General features: G+C 43.8%; 1 protein-coding gene across 2 annotated transcripts in view; it reads right to left on the minus strand.

The window, feature by feature from the left end:
* Positions 1-15924, minus strand: part of LOC147269746 (plakophilin-3-like) — a 32060-nt gene extending 16136 nt beyond the window's left edge. Inside the window, exons 1-7 of one of the 2 annotated variants that reach the window (XM_086190207.1) lie at positions 15364-15924; positions 4672-4760; positions 2812-3443; positions 1572-1695; positions 1241-1445; positions 485-644; positions 118-226 (exon numbers count right to left, since the gene is read on the minus strand). In XM_086190207.1, the coding sequence (XP_086046333.1) occupies positions 118-226; positions 485-644; positions 1241-1445; positions 1572-1695; positions 2812-3443; positions 4672-4760; positions 15364-15568 (1524 nt within the window). In that variant the 5' untranslated portion in view covers positions 15569-15924. Of the gene's footprint in view, positions 1-117; positions 227-484; positions 645-1240; positions 1446-1571; positions 1696-2811; positions 3444-4671; positions 4761-7603; positions 8132-15363 lie in introns of those variants that run through there. The other variant, XM_086190214.1, reaches the window with a different exon arrangement.

Below are 15924 nucleotides of genomic sequence, written 5' to 3' on the forward strand. Positions count from 1 at the left end.
TAAGGGGACTCCTCTGACTAACTCATTGCATTTTGAAGGAGGCAGCACTTGTTTGTTTGTTTTTTTAACCAGTGTGGCATTCTGCAACAACTGATGGTCGTAGTTCAGGAGCGTTACCTTGTCGTTGGCCACGTCTTCTTGTTGAATGTAGGACACCAGAGAATCCACGAGGCCTCGCATGTCTCTCATCTTCTCTCTGGTCCTCTGGTTCACAGAGCTCAAGTTCCTTCACACAAATGCACAAAGATAACGTCCAACAAAGCTAAGCAAGGTCAGTGGAGCATCTCCATCCTGTTTCCATGTCTCCAGGAGACAATACTCTGCACCAGGCTAATGGTCTGTTCATCATACCGCTTTCACAGGTTGTTGTCAGGGTTGGCAAAGATTTGGGTTTGGGGTATGGTTAAGCCAACGCTAGAAATTAGTTAACACGTGTTGCATCAACGGCAGAACCCAGCACCGCGTTTAAGTGTTGGACTTGTACCTGAGGCAGCCGGTGGTGTTGTAAAAGATGTCCCTCTCAGATGGGCTGAGTGGGAGGCTACAACACAGAGGAATCAGCACTTTCTCCGTCAGATCTGATAAAGCTTCTTTTGACAGTTTCTCCTTCAGGTTGTCTCTGGACGACAGATTCCACAGCACACCTGCAGCCACGAAAGCAGCGCTCAGTCAAATTCTTTAAGTGTGATCGATGTTATAAAAATGGTTAAACTATAATTGGCTGAAAGCTGTATAATGGGTGTCTAACAAGGGAATTATTATTTTTATTATCAAAGAAAAACAGATTTGGCAGTTAGCTTGGTTAGCTGTGTAGCTACCGGTAAAGGTGTAACAGTCCCATTAGCTTACTCAGGCCGGGGTGTAAAACCCAACACTGACAAAACAACCAATGTAGCACTGTCGCGTTATTCCTCATCATCAAACTGGCCACTGATGCTGGTAGTTACAGCCCCGTGTGGAGAGCTCTTTTAGCATTACAGGTGGGTCACATTTAACAAATATTCAGGGTCGCATAACTCAGCAACTGAAAAATAGTTACTTCTGTAAGTGTGTGTGTCAGTGCCATAATACTATAATTGGTAATCGTTGTGTTAGGCTGAACAAAACCTCTTTGCTGTGACGTAATCACCTCCTGTTGTGATATACGTAATCATCATGTGATCCTGTGGCAAAACTCTGCAACATACATGTTTGAGCTTGTTTTTGGCCTCTACCAGTCTGGCACAAACACCATTACTACCGGTGATGTTCTTTCGAAGCTCTTCGTCGGGTTCACTCAGGATGCGGACAAGACTCATCACTCCACCGGCATCTATCAGCGCAGCCTTGTTGTCGGTGTTTTCATAGATGAGGTTTCGTGTGGCGCCAGTGGCGAAGCGCTGAACTTCCAGGTTGTCACTTGGGAAAAGCTGAACAAGAGCTGGAACGCCGTGAAGGAGGCGAACCTGAATAAATGGTGACAGATGGTGAGACTTACCATGCACTGTAACAGCGAATACACAATGACAGAACATAAATAACTTTTTTTTTAATCAATAAATGTATATAGGTGAGGAAGTTTAAATAGCTACCTGCTTTTTGGCATCGTTACTATGGTAACACTGGTGTTGAATATAGGCAGCTCCCAGAATTTGTAAGGCAGTGTCGGGCTCAGACAGATATCTGACAGCTGTAGGCATGTCAAGACCCTGCATCCTATATGCACACACACACACAATTTGATAAGTTGTTATTAATATGTAATATTAAGAATATACAAACATATGGCTCAGATGTAGCATGACGTCGGACCCAAACGAACTCACACTGCAGAAGCACAAACATTAAAGGTAAACGTACATGTGATCTCTCTGAACAAGCTTCATGTTTCATTCCAAACCAACAGGGGGCAGCCTAGTGGCATCCACCCCTAATTAAACAAGCAAACTTCCTTAGCGTCTGTTCCAAGACTCATGGGCAAGTGGTTGAAACTTCTTTGCTCTTCAGGTTGGCGATATCACCAGGTGAAGAGATTAGTTAGGTACCATAACTCCACATTTTATGAATGTAGGCAGAGCCCTCTGGTACACCCAAAGCTCCTTCCCACTACGGAAGCGTTGGGGTGGACACTGCCCAACCAGGGTGTTATTATCAACGATCCAAATCTTCACTGTATGTGTCATTTTCAGCATCTTGCTAGCCAACTCGCTGAGAGTTTTAACATGTAAATTTAAAAACGGCAGCACACACAAAGTAGAAAGAGCAGAGAACGCAGACTGAAAAACAAAACAAAACACCCATTTGCAAGCTTATACCCGCCATCTTGGTGCCGGTTAACTAGACTAGCATTTCCACCCCAGGTTTCATGTTTCCATCTCTGCCAATCGGACCTGGAGACGATAAATACTCATAAGTCATCTGAGCCAGGAATGAATGCCATGTGTGCGTCTTCAAACTGAAGACAAATGCCAGATCCTACTCTGTATTAGTGGAGCTTTTCTCCAGTATGATACTGGTAGTACTGACTGAAGGATAATGAACACATTTATGAGACTGGGATTGGAAAAAAAAATCAGACCACATCATGTACATTCATTTAGTGCTACTCAAAGACTCAAGTACAAAACTACTGTAGGAGCCTCTTAATCTGCATTCTGACTCCTCCAGCAGTCGACCTCTTGTTCTCTCTTTCCCCATTTTGAGAAAAGGTATACACCCAGTTATCTATCTATTCTCAGGAAGCAGTATACTATTAATTCAAGTATCTGTCAGAGTTTCAAAACACACAGATTCCTGTGATTGGCAGATTTGACCGAGAGTAGAAATTCTCACCCTCCGAGCATGTCGTTGCTGTGTATTGAGGCTCCATCCAACACGTCCATTCCTTTACCGACGCTCCTCACGCTGCGCAAAGAGGCTGCCCGGTGCAGGGGGGCTTGGTACTGCCCAGACCTCAACACATGCTGCTGCCACTGCATCCCCCAGCCATCCCCTGCCATGGGCACCCCTCTACCAGGCCCCACCCAGGACTCCTGGCCAAAGGCAGAGTTTTGCTGCTGGTGCTGCTGGTGCTGGTACTGCTGGTGCTGGTACTGCTGCTGGCGGTTGGTGATACGACTGATGGTGCGGTGGGAGGGGCCTTTGTAGGTGTACTGGAAAGGCAGCTCTTCCTCCTGCCAGTACCCTCGACCCTGGGCCAGTGTTCCGCTGAGGCTGCGCCTTAAGGTTCCCAGGGGAGGCACACTGATAGAGGGGGAGGGGTTCTCAGAGGGGACCAGCACAGTCAGTGGAAGTGCCTCTTGGTCTGCCTGGCACAGAGACTTTGAGCGTTTGCTTCTACTCTGCGTTTGTGTGGCCTGGAAGCTGCTCATGGCCACATTGGTTCCCGAGCGCCTCACATGGGAATTGGTTTCCACAGCAGAGCGAGAGGAGAAACCAGAGGAGAGCAGGGGCACTGTGGGTACCTGGAGGGTGAGTGGTTGATCAAAGGTTGGCAGACATAGTCAGTATGTTAAAAAAGTTGTTTTTGTGTTTTAGGCCAATTAAAACTGGACTTCAAATTGCCTGTAAACAGGATAATCGGACTGAAATTGTAATACAAACATACTTTGATAATTCAGTTGGGGGTTAATGTAATCTGGCATGTAAGCACTTCAGTCAGCCCGGCGCTGTTTGCGCATGTTGTGTAGAAACCTGCTGCAGTGTTAAACCCCAACGTCAAACAGCTAACAGCAGGTCAACTTTGGCGAATAAATGGATTCTTCCACGTTCACATATACTGGGAGAACAACAGTAGTCCATTTAAATGAAATAATTGAGCTGTAACAACTGCAAGTGTGCATTTAAACCACATAAAATGTGTATAAACAGCCCTGCAAGAAGAGAAACAGAAATAAACTGGATCTCTGAATAACATCAAATATCAACATTAAGCCCTCAGTACGACTAACAAGGCTGTGACACACAAGCTCTCACAGAACAGTCAAACATGATTTACTGCCTCAGCAACAGAGGCAAGAAAAGGATTCCAAGATCCAAGATTTTCCACATTAACGCCTCCTCCAGCTTTGCTACTATAACCTGGAGGAAGACGGTTCATTGTTGCTCTGGCCAGTTCAAAGCCACGAGAAATGTCCGGTTTATATTTTTCTTTGGGGTTTCATCATCCTGACTTTGGTCCGCAGTGCAGGATTTCCATATTGCTTTACATAGAACAAAACTATCAGGGAGGAAACACTCAGGCTTAACAGCAGCTGTTGAGTTCGAGTGTGAGAGTGTGTTGGCAGATTTATGTACTTGAGTATACTGTGTAAAAAAATGAAATAGCTTCTATTGTTAAAACATCTTTCTGTTGTTTATTACAACTGTGTTTCTGCCCTCTTTAATTCTTTCTAACAGTTACATTTTCACTGCATTCACTTAAGATCAAAGTTTTAAACTCAACTTTCACAGGAAAAGCAACACAAATAGGCTAAAAAACAATTTGGTCTGATTTTTGCAACTTATAAATTGTGGAATGGTGCCAGTTAATTACAGCAAACTTAACTTCTTGGCGTATCTGAGGCTGCACACCCAACCACTTGAAGATGCATCACTGATATTAGAACATATTTAAACATGACATAGTTTTGGTTCTGGGAGCTGATTTACATCCGAATGCATCCACCCATGACAAAGATTCAGAGTACTCACAGCCATGGTGCGGCTCGGCGTGTGTATCATGGATCTGGAACTGAAGCCATGGCTGTGGGAAACGCCTCTGGTTGAAGGGAAACTGTAATCTAGACAAAGAGAAAAAAGATATAATGTTAGTGTAACAACAGGCAAAGCCTTCATCCTGGTCGATGAAGACGGATGAGGTCTTCAAATTAAAGTGAACAGCAGAAGGAAATCTAACATCCAAAGTCAAAATAAGACTGAGAAACATTTTCATGACTATCCACTGTGAAACTTTGTTCAGGGCTACAAAAAGTAGAACACGACACCGCACATGAGTTTGTCCAATCTATGATATTATCCACTTACTATGCATTTAATTTGAGGTCAATTTGGCAGTGGTAAATAATTACAGTGTAAGAAAAATGCCCAGCCCAGCAGTCACTAAAGTGCCTATCACAAGATTTCATGGACATCTTCAATGACACCATAAGTGAATTCAGTCTAATGTACCTCCAGGATTTACTCATTCTTTTCACCAGAAAAAAAACCATATTGCTGCTCCGCACCAGTGGAAGTCTCATCAGAAAACTCAATGCCGTCATGTCTGGGTGTGTAGCATTGTCTGGAGTCACTTAGAAACTTGAAACAGTGAGCAGTGATTGACTGAGAGGAGCCATAGAGATGGTGTGAGGCTACACAGCTGGATGGAGTCTGATTGAATGCTGCGTCGTGCTTACACTTTATTGCAATTTACTTACAATGAACAGATAAAAAGTTAGGCTGAAGTAATGACAGCATGAGGCTAATGTGTATGAAGTATGATTAAATGTTTTGTCACACCTTTACTCGAGGTAAAATGCAAACAACTTTTAAAATGTCTGCTTTCTGAATGGAGTTTGGATTAGATCAGCCACAGTAAGTCTGACATGGCGCAACTCTTGTTTTGTTCTTCAAGGGAACATAAATTAAACCAAACTGAATGCAAATGTGACTCTTTACGCAGCAAACACAATGATGTGTGACCAAAGTAAGGATGCACAACAGTATAGTCACATCAGATGGAAATTATTTTCCTTAAACAGGTATCAGTCTGAAAAATAAATCTTCTTGTTGAGAAGAAGTGTGTTGCTTATATCTCTCATACATCCTACATATGGCTTAGATTGCAGCCACATGCATCTTAGATCATGCCTGAGTTACAGTGAGTTGAGCACAGAGAGGAAGGGGCAGCTTGGCCCGACCTTAGTGGCTTGTAGAAAAACAAAACACATCATCCAGTCCGGCCGAACGGAAGGAAAGAGGGAGGGGACATTGTTGGGAGGGGGACTGGGCTGCATGCCTAAGCGTAAGCATCACCGGGTCATGTGTCAGTGGCGGTACATTCCTGCAGAACCGGCCCAAATCACAGAACAATAACAGTATAATCGATATATTAACTACACTAACCAGGATCTGTTCAGAGCTGCGGAATCCAACACTCACATAAAGCCTTTTTTCCACCATACTAATATAGATATTTTCTAGTACCCTGTCTGATGTTTTGTACTGTTTTCAAACCTTTGTGTGATTCAACAGTGGGTTGAATTGTGACAGTATTACCCTTGAGTCCCCAATCATGCTGACAACTCACATAATCCGTTATGCTGGCACGGATACTTATAACAAGGGGAACAAAAAATATTCAGGTCATACAGGTGATGTGCTGAAAAATGAATACTTTTCCAACTATTTTTTTTAAAAAGGTGTCTAAATAGTTAACTATTTTTCCCTTGGAGCATTTCCTCAGCTTTGCTAGTTAAATGTCCCATGATACTTGCAGTGGGGATTATATGTTAATATCCCATCATCGCCTTGATGTAGCTTTGGGAGATTAATACAGGCCTGAAAGCAGCGAGCGACAGGGGCAGCAGAATCCACCATAGCTTCCAGCAGTGAAGCAGATGTAATGTTTACAATAATCATTTTCTACTATGGAATGTTTGTGTTGAAGGTGCATCTAACAGTTTAGATATTGTGGCCTTTAAACAGCAGGAGGAAACACTGTTCCATGTATTTAACAGCTGGTCATCGTGCTGAGCCTTGTGCCAGGTTTGGATAGAACCCTCAGTTAGAAAAGTCGTCCCTATTGCGTCAGGTCTAATTCATGTTTGTGCCTACAGAGCATCGCGGGGATGAGGTGTTTTTGTAGCCCAACAGGATGTTAGCATCACCATGGGTTCCCTCCACCAAAAGCCAATGGGATTAGTAACTTGTGAGGCTGAGTTATTGCAGAAAATGAGCTCTGTGGCAAAGAAAAGTTGACGACGCTTCAACATTCCGTTCAGTAAGTTCATCACTAATGAACACCACATTTAGGATTTCTGAAGCGTAAATATAACTGTCAAAAGTGCAAACTAAACATTTGCAAATGAAAGCAATACACCATGAACTCATGACACTAACATCACCACAATTCGCTTCACGCCTCTTCTGTTTTCACCGTAACGACATTTAGATGTCCTCGACAACCTCTGGAGTCTCCTTTAGCCACTCTCGCTAGCAGCTGCCGTTTTTAAGACACGTTCATGCTTTGAAATTAACGTGTGGATTTAACTGACAGATTTTATGTCAAAGAACAAAATGTTAAAATATCTTCAGCTTGTGTTAACTACAGACCATATCTGAGGGAATCAGAGGGTCAAGAGTAGTAACTTTTTTTTCCAGGTTTAAGGACTCACTCCTGTGCCTCTCCATGCAAATTTCTAATAAAAAGTATAACCTGTCTGTACTTGGTTGATGTATAACAGCCAACCTCCAGACTATCCAGCGGACAAGGAAATTATTATTGCAGTTAAATGGAAAGTGATGGCGGGGAACAGTATTTTTTAAGTGATAACTAAGTCTCATCAGTCATTGAAGCCAAGTCAGGCATCAAAAACAGAACTACAAACTTCTTGAACACTGTAAAACAGATAAAAACAGTCACCCATTTTGATTTCTGCCCGTTTCACTTCATCCAGCAGTGATGCGTGGGAAACGAAGATAAGCATTGCCAACAAACAGCAGCTGACACTTCCTGTCCGTGTTCATGAGATATCCTCTACTGTATTTGTCTTGCAGGTGGGAGTCTCTCCACTGCTGGATCTGGTCAAACCCTCCTTTCTTGATCCCACAGCCTTGAAAGAATCCAGACCGGAGTGTCGAGGTGTAGCCTCGGCCCTAATAACAATTTGGGTTTTGTGTCACATCTCCACAGTGTTCTTCTTAGATTTTACACAACATCGCTGGCTGGACCAGTAGATTGCTGCTGGGAAGGGAGTCCTCCCTGGTTCTTATCAGCATTCTGGTATCCCTCCTTGCCCAGTCCATGAGTTATGGTGGCTGAGCTCCTCCTCCTCTTCCTCACTCGACTTTAGAAGAGGAGATGTTGGATTTGGAGTCCATCCCATTTGATGAGCCAGGAAAATAGATAAGAGTTGCCTCATACAGGAGCTTAAGCCTGCCCATCACTGGTCCCCAGGATATTTTACTATGTCAATGGGACAGTTTGTGGTACTTGGAGTTACAGAGATAACTTGAGAATTTATTTATATTTATGTAGAATATTCTGTGCCCCAGAAGGACAGCAAACTGCCCTACCGACAGACATGATACATCCAGAACAGCTAACGCTCGACCTTCGGCTCTTGGATGAGGGAGCGGAACTTTATCTCTTTCCCTTCCTGGCAGAATGGATGGACCCATAATCTTCTGTTCTGTTGTCAAGTGATAATCCACCAAAACTCATGGCTAATCCTGGGAGTGGTTAGTAGGAACTCTGGAGGGTACTGGGTCCCCAGGACAAGTATGAGCTGCTGTAAAGCTGGGCTCTAGGGGGAGTTGCAAGAATAAAGAGACTGACTGAAAAGGAAAAACAGAAGGAATCCTTTTCAGAGTTTGATAAAAGACATGTGAGTTACACAACCAACATGTGGGGGAAGGCCTTTACACTGTGTGTGGCAGAAATCCCACATTGTATATCACCCAGGGACCAGAAACGTGGTGGAGACAGTGGGCCCCTCTCATCAGCAGGAGCTGGGAAAGTGGTCATGTTTGAAGTCAGATGAGGGGCGGTACAAGAGGGATGCTCACAAGTCTTCCCTTCCAAGTCTAAGTTAATTTTTCCCCAATCAAAGGCATAATGCCAGTGCCCCATGTGTGGACTGGTCCTGCTCACCGTACTTCCCTCTTCCACTGGTGAAGGAGTAGGCTACCACACATATTCTCACGGATAAATTATAGTCATTAATCATAGTTAACCCTTTTTGCAAACCTTAACATTAAATTTTACATCACCAAGTGATTGATCAGTCCAACATCTCAAACCTTTAAATGTAGCATTTTTTTTTGATCGTCTGTTGTTTTTCTGTTGAGCTTTATTGCAAAAAGGTGTGCTGCTGTGCACAAATGTTTTGCTGTTTTAATGTCTCTGAGGCCACACCTTCCAGATCGATGGTAGGTGATGAGATTGAGCTGGTCAGACACTTCCTTAATGCTCCTGAGGCTTATGTCAAGTATTCTGATGACAGGTTCACGTTTATTTATGCAGCGGAACTGAGGTGTATGTTGCCTATCCAAGTCTTGTGCTTGCAGAGGTGTCCCCCCCCCCCCCCATTATGTCACTACTTTGTGATGCCAGAGTGCAGTTAGACCCAGCCACGTAATTAGCTTGAAGCTAATGGTGCCTAACTGCCACCAACTACACACAACAAAACTGTCCAAAAATGTCTGACTCATCAGAGCATTGTTTGATTAAATCCATGTCTTCCTGTCCAGGTGAACGCTCAGTAATCCACAAACACTTTGATTTGAGCTTGAATCAGCAGTTTGTGAGTGCCTGAAAGAAAACAAATTACACTTTTTAGTTTAAGTCGTACTTTTAGGATGACTCTCATCCAAGGCCCTGTCCCAGCTCTTGAAGAGTCTTGGGACTGAATGGGAGGTTTTAGTTTCCAGCGAGATAAGGCTACTTTACAGCCCGAGCTCTACCAGAATGGTTTAAGACCCAGAGGAATTTCTCCTCTCAATCTGAGAGACTGTCTCCGGAGATTGGACAAGTGTCGCTCACACTCCTCATTTAACTCACTCAGCTTTTACAATTATTTTGCCAAAAAAAAAAAAAAACTACCGCAGTCACTATATGTGCAAAGCTGGTGGGGAAATATTCATAGCACCAATGTAATTACCGCGAAGTGTTCTGTTGACACAAGGGGATGAATACTTAACCTAGGCACTGCACAAGTACATCCAAATACACAGAACAATGAGGAGAAGGAGTCTGCTGTACAAAAACACACTCCAGCAGAAATGCAGAGTGTGTGACTTCTGCTGTTTGAAGTTTAATCAGCTCCACCCTCAGACGTTTATGACTATAATTAAGGACGTTCTCAAAGATGATCCTGATTTCTCTCTGGTTTCAGAAAAAAAAGAATCCTCCCTGATTTATGTGTCATAGAGCAGCTCTCCTCATTTACCAGGAGCCACGAATGGGTTCTGTTATCCAGCCAAGCGTTTCTCAACACTAGGTTTTTTTTATTTCCAATGCATCTTTGTCACAAACACATCCCGTGCCACACACTCACCCTCCAACAGCAGCAAAACTCCATCAAAAGTCACTGCAGCGTTCACTAAGCCCAACAACTACATGGAACTCAATATCCAGTATCGGCATCGGGTTAAATATTGATGTCAAGTATCAATAGCAGACTGATGAAATGTCTGAAATGTTAATTTTTAGGAAAATAAAAACTAAAAATGTCAGAAAAATACATAATATGTGATTTAATTAATACAGAAATCAAATCAGTGACAGTACATAAGAAATTGGTTTAGTACAGTATGAGACATTTATCACCAACGTACGATGGACCGATGGCAAATATCAGACGTTCATTACAACTCAGTCAGCGGAGGGTTTGGTGCCAGACGGCTAAAATAGACTCTGATAAGACAGTTGAGGAGAGATTGGACAGGAATGTTCCACACATGATGGTCCATCAGCTTGAGAGGCTGTTAAACCACACGCCAACTCATTATGATTTACTTCCAACAGGCTTTGGACGTTAGACCACAGCGTCCATTACCTAAATTTCTTATCCCGTTCAGTTCCAACTGCTTCCAAACCTACTCAAGTCAAAAGATCCAAAGACTTTAACAGCAATTTATAACACAGATGCTGATTTATCACTCACAATTCTACAATTGCCAGGATGGGATATTGTAGAAAATGTAAGTTTTCTAAGGCATCAGGAACTCGAGAGCACTCACTGGAATCAAATTTCATTTGTTATGGCTATCGTGACTTAGCTATCATACTATAGCCTTGATCTATGTTCAAAGATCCATCCATAGGTAAAGTTGATGGGTAAAGACCTTCTAGTGTGGCTTGCAAAGATATGCAACCATCCAGTGTGGATGAAAATCCTGAGTTTCATGAAATGATGCCAACCTTAGAGCCCAGGCAGAGCGTCCCCGGGCATCTACACTTCTCCCAAAAATGCATTCCTGCATGGTATGACAGATGAGGATGGATGTGCAGCGTCACTTTCCTAAGCTAGGAAACAAAGACAAGCGGTGATCACGATGGATGGCCGGGTGTCAAGCTCAACACAGAGGCACGTGACAATTCCCATCGTCGGTTCCTGCAGTAGTTTCAGTTAATTGATTCATATCATATTATAAATCTCTGATTGAGCCTGTGTCGTCTTTGTATCAAATGAAAAAACAAGTTTTGCGATTCATATTATAGCATTGTTATGTTATGCTCATAACGTCGGGCTTATTTGACCTGGCCACTGAGTTGCACAGTAACTACGGCTTAAATTCAGCCTGCAGATGTCTTCATTCCGGAGTGCTCACCAAAAATGTGAAGTCTGATATCAAACTTGGCCGTCTCACCACGGTAACACGGCCTCATGACAACTTACAGTCTTGACAGTAACCCATCACCGTAACGTGTTTCTGACTACATGTGAGATGGGCCTGGCTGACCCACTGGGAGGAGGCTATCAAAGAGTACAAGAAAACTTTTAATTTCCTGTCACCCTCAGGTACAAAAATGTAACGGGTTATTCCTTGGCCCAGGGTTCCAGCCGTCCACAAAACTTGGTCAGTCTCACAATTTTTGTGTCATCCTGCTTGGACAAACGCTGCCGAGTACATGCACTCTTTTGTAAAAAAAATTTTAAAAAAAGGTTCATCATGACATGCTTAAAATGTAAATTCACTGTTGTTGGTCAAAAACGAGAGATTCTGCAACCTGTAGTCCTGCTAGCCAGCGGCAATCTCACACAAACAAACCCACGACATCCTGCCTCCCTCCCTCACTCAGAGGTCTTGTCCTCTTATCAGACGCACAGACGGGTAGGAGAAATGAGAGGGGGCTTCCCTTCCTCTTTCCCTTTGCACAGATTATTTCAGCGTCCCTGGCCGGCTTGTGACGAGAATCCTGGGAACTTCCCAACATACTACAGTCCACCTCCACACCTCAAGACAATGACACACTCTGACATGTGTGGGGTTAATTACTGCACTCAGGTCTTGTTCATCATGTAAACACACGATACAAAACCCGACTGACTGGAATCTGCGATGGCATGTGTTTAAATTTTTCCAGAAAAAAAAAACAAAACAGGAAATGAGCAGGAAACAAGGCTGCAGCAGTTTCCCATAACATACACACATCTGTGTATCAATGCTGGACAACACTCAGAGATGGTTGTCATGGACACAGAATTTTAGGTTATTGTTTTATCAAAATCAGTAGGAATCAGAGGTTTTGGCGGACTGTGATGGTGATTAGTGATGGACTAAAACTCCGGAGGAATTACTCAATGTTCTGGCCACTACACCCTCTGACATCAACCCTCTGAACACCGTTGGGATGAGCTGGACCACCATAACAAGTACACGCCATCTGAATGCTCAGCTTTAACACCGAGATGTTGACAGCTCCATCACCATGTCACAGCCTACCTCGGTCCAAAACTCTCTCTCTCTCTCTCTCTCTCTCTATTTGTGGCTGGTGAGTCCAGTGTCCTAAAGCAGAAAGTCATGTCAGGAGAGGAGCTGGGTTTCCAAATTCCCCATCATCACTTCCCTGCATGTGTGTCTCAGACATCCTGTCCTACATAATAACTGCTTCACATCTCCTGTGTTGTGTTATGAGAGCCTTTACTCTGGTGTACTATTACGCCCTTTTCCCACACGACGAGTGCCTCGGAATTTAGAAACCTTGGTGACTTTGATGACACCCTCTTGTGCTGCTTGCAGTACCTCTGTTTGAGACGGAAGAATAAACTGCTGCCTTTAGTTGCCACAGACTGTAGTCGCCCATAACAGGGATCATCTGGCTCCAATGCGGCCCGCTTCTCTCCTCAGTCCAGTTCTAACTCAGCCAAAGTAAGACCCAAGTCCAGCACAGCTCATTACATTTGGGCCACATCATAATTCTTAACCCCATAACTAATTAAGCCCGCATGTGTTGCTTTCTGGGGAGCCTACTAGGAGCTCGAGCTCAGCCGTGGGAGGTGGTGGAGGTTCCATCCCTTGTTTACCACAGTTAAATACCCTAAAATATGAATTTGAATTGATTCATCAAGACACAGCGCTCGTGTCTCGTGGTGACACATTAACTGAGTCAACGGGAAAACCCATCAAGTTATCAAACTCCTCAACTAATTCACACCTGAACAAACAAACTAAAGTTCAACCCCCCCCCCTCCCTCGACTCGACAGGTGGTTAGCGACTCGCTAACATAACGGTGCATTTTCAATTCCTTCTCAGGAGCTGCTGGAGTTTAAATATGAGCTAAAAGTGAGTAATGGGCACAAAGAGAATAGGAGCTTAAGAAGAGAGACACTCCGGTGCTTGTCTGTCAGCAGTGATGCCACCACTTTGGACCGAATGCCTCAATACAGAAGAGATATCAGGTTCAACAACAATGTACTACAATAAAATGATCAGTCTGGTAAGGAATTCAGTTAAAAATGAAGGAAACCGCCTCAGCGTGTCAGTCTGGCTTTGAGAAATTCTACTTGGTACGATTTCAGTCGGACAAACATGTTTACATCCGTTTCAAAAGCCCATTTGTTGTTGGACTCGCACACAAGAAATTGACCCTAACATCCTGTCAAAGTTTTTTTTTTTTTTTTTTGGTGAACTTTCATTTCTCAAGTCACACAAATTCAAATAACTGCTGATGTGGTTATCTGCTATGTGTTGGCCTCATACACTTTTTTGGTCAGGTGACAATTGGTCACTGTTGGCACAAAAAACAAAAAGGTAAAATGTTGTTTGGGCTCTACACTTCATTGCCCGAAGGACTGATTCATCGCCTGATGTGGGATTCCTCAGTTTTAATTGAGACAAAAACCTCACTGCAAAAGCATGAGGGTGAAGTTTGCCGAGGGGACATCAGGTTTATCTCCACTCAGCACAAACAAGACAAGTCACTGATGAAGAACGCTTCGACTGAGCACCTTAAACGTGGCCATAATTATCCCACACAACCAACAGATATTCCCGCGTCTCCCGTGACCATAGCCATCAGTCCTCCTCATTTCTGGGCCATCTGCTCGCACGGCCAGCTTATCAGCTGACCCTTCCAGGCTGTTTATTTAAGGGCCTGACAGCAGCCTCCGGTCCTTGAACTCTTAAGAGTTCAATCAACATTAAAAAAAACATGCGTCTGTAGCTCATGCTTCCATAAACCACTGAGACAGAGAACCATTGGGACGAGTTGAATCAGAATGGAATACACACCCCCAAGCTTCATTAGACACACCTGGTAACCATAGAATAATTAAATTACGGAGCTCGTGACTGTTCTGCTTTCGTCAGAAATATTAATTGTATTCTAAATATATCACTCAAGTCGGTGGTTTGTGGGGGCACACTGCACGTAGTACTTTATAATAACTGTACTGTAAGCGTACTGGATGAAGTACTCAGCACTTCCACCGTTGGATCACATCAAATTGTACAACTACATTTTTAAGGCTTCGTCTCTTCACTCCACCCCTTTTTTTTTTTTCCGTCCCACTTGTTAACACACAAAGCTCCTTTGCCAAATCTCTGCCACTCACGAACAAAAGACATTCCATATATTTTGTATATGGGTGTGTCAAAGAACACACAGAATATAAAACAATTGCTCAAATGTTAGCATCGAGCAAAAAAATGACAAAATTGCTGGTTTAAGATTCTTAAATATTAGTTCTTGCTGCTTTTTTGTGTTATTTATGAGAGAGACTGATGAGTCTTTGAGTTTTGGACAGTTGGGAAGACAAAAATAAGACATTTAAACACTTGGCACCGGCACAGAGCATTTTTCCAGTTTACTTGACATATTATGGAAACACTTGTCGGGTTAATCAATGATGAAAATAATCATCAATTGGAGCCCTAAACCTAAAGCCCTCTTGGGGCAACATAGCCTAGCTTAAATAAAACTGACTTGCTAACTGTTTGGCGAGACATTCACTAACTCAGTATGACTTTAATTTAACAAAAGTCACTTTGAGGGTTTCCTTAAGACAAACTAATTGTTAAATAAATGATGAAACGAAAGTAGGCTCGGGCTAAATGACCATTTTTGAGGAAGCACCTGCTCATGGTTCCACTGTTAATGTTTACTATTCTAATGGACCGTTACTCCCGCCAGTGCTCCACGGCGCCATCTTGAGACAGCTCCAGGTGGGACTCACCTGTTGAACCGAGCACCGAGTCATCCAGCCGGGGTAGCGAGGAGGACTTCTTCTCAGCCAGGCGCATCCGGACCTGCTCCCGGACCCTCCTGGCTCTCGCCCCCGGGTCTGGACAGGGACCGTCGGAGGGAACCACATAAGCGGTACAGGAGGAGTTGGGCTGCAGAGCGGAGAGGAAACAGCCCTCCGCCACCGCCACACTCATGGCTTCACCAACGCCGGGGAGGGGAAACAAGCAGAAAGTCGGGGGAACGGCAGAGTAGAGACGGGTAGGTCCTGCAGCGGGCGCGGTGCTCCGTTGACTGACTGACAGAGAAGGAGCGGAGATCAGCCAGCAGCCTTCAGGGAGGCGGGACCAGAGGCTCCATCCACCTGCTGACCAGCTACGTTCTCATGGTAATAAAACAACACAACCGAACCAGTAGAAAAGTGCAAAAAGTTGTTAGTTACAAGATATTATCAGGTCTTCTTGTGTTTAGTAAACCGTTCATCAAGAAACTTTCCATCAAACTCGCATTAATTAAAGGCAGCCTGGTGTTTGCAATGCTTGGGATTTTAGTG

This window comes from Aulostomus chinensis, chromosome 2, assembly GCF_037954235.1.
Source record: "Aulostomus chinensis isolate RoL2024-O1b breed Wild chromosome 2, RoL_Achi_v1.0, whole genome shotgun sequence".
Lineage (NCBI taxonomy): Eukaryota > Metazoa > Chordata > Actinopteri > Syngnathiformes > Aulostomidae > Aulostomus > Aulostomus chinensis.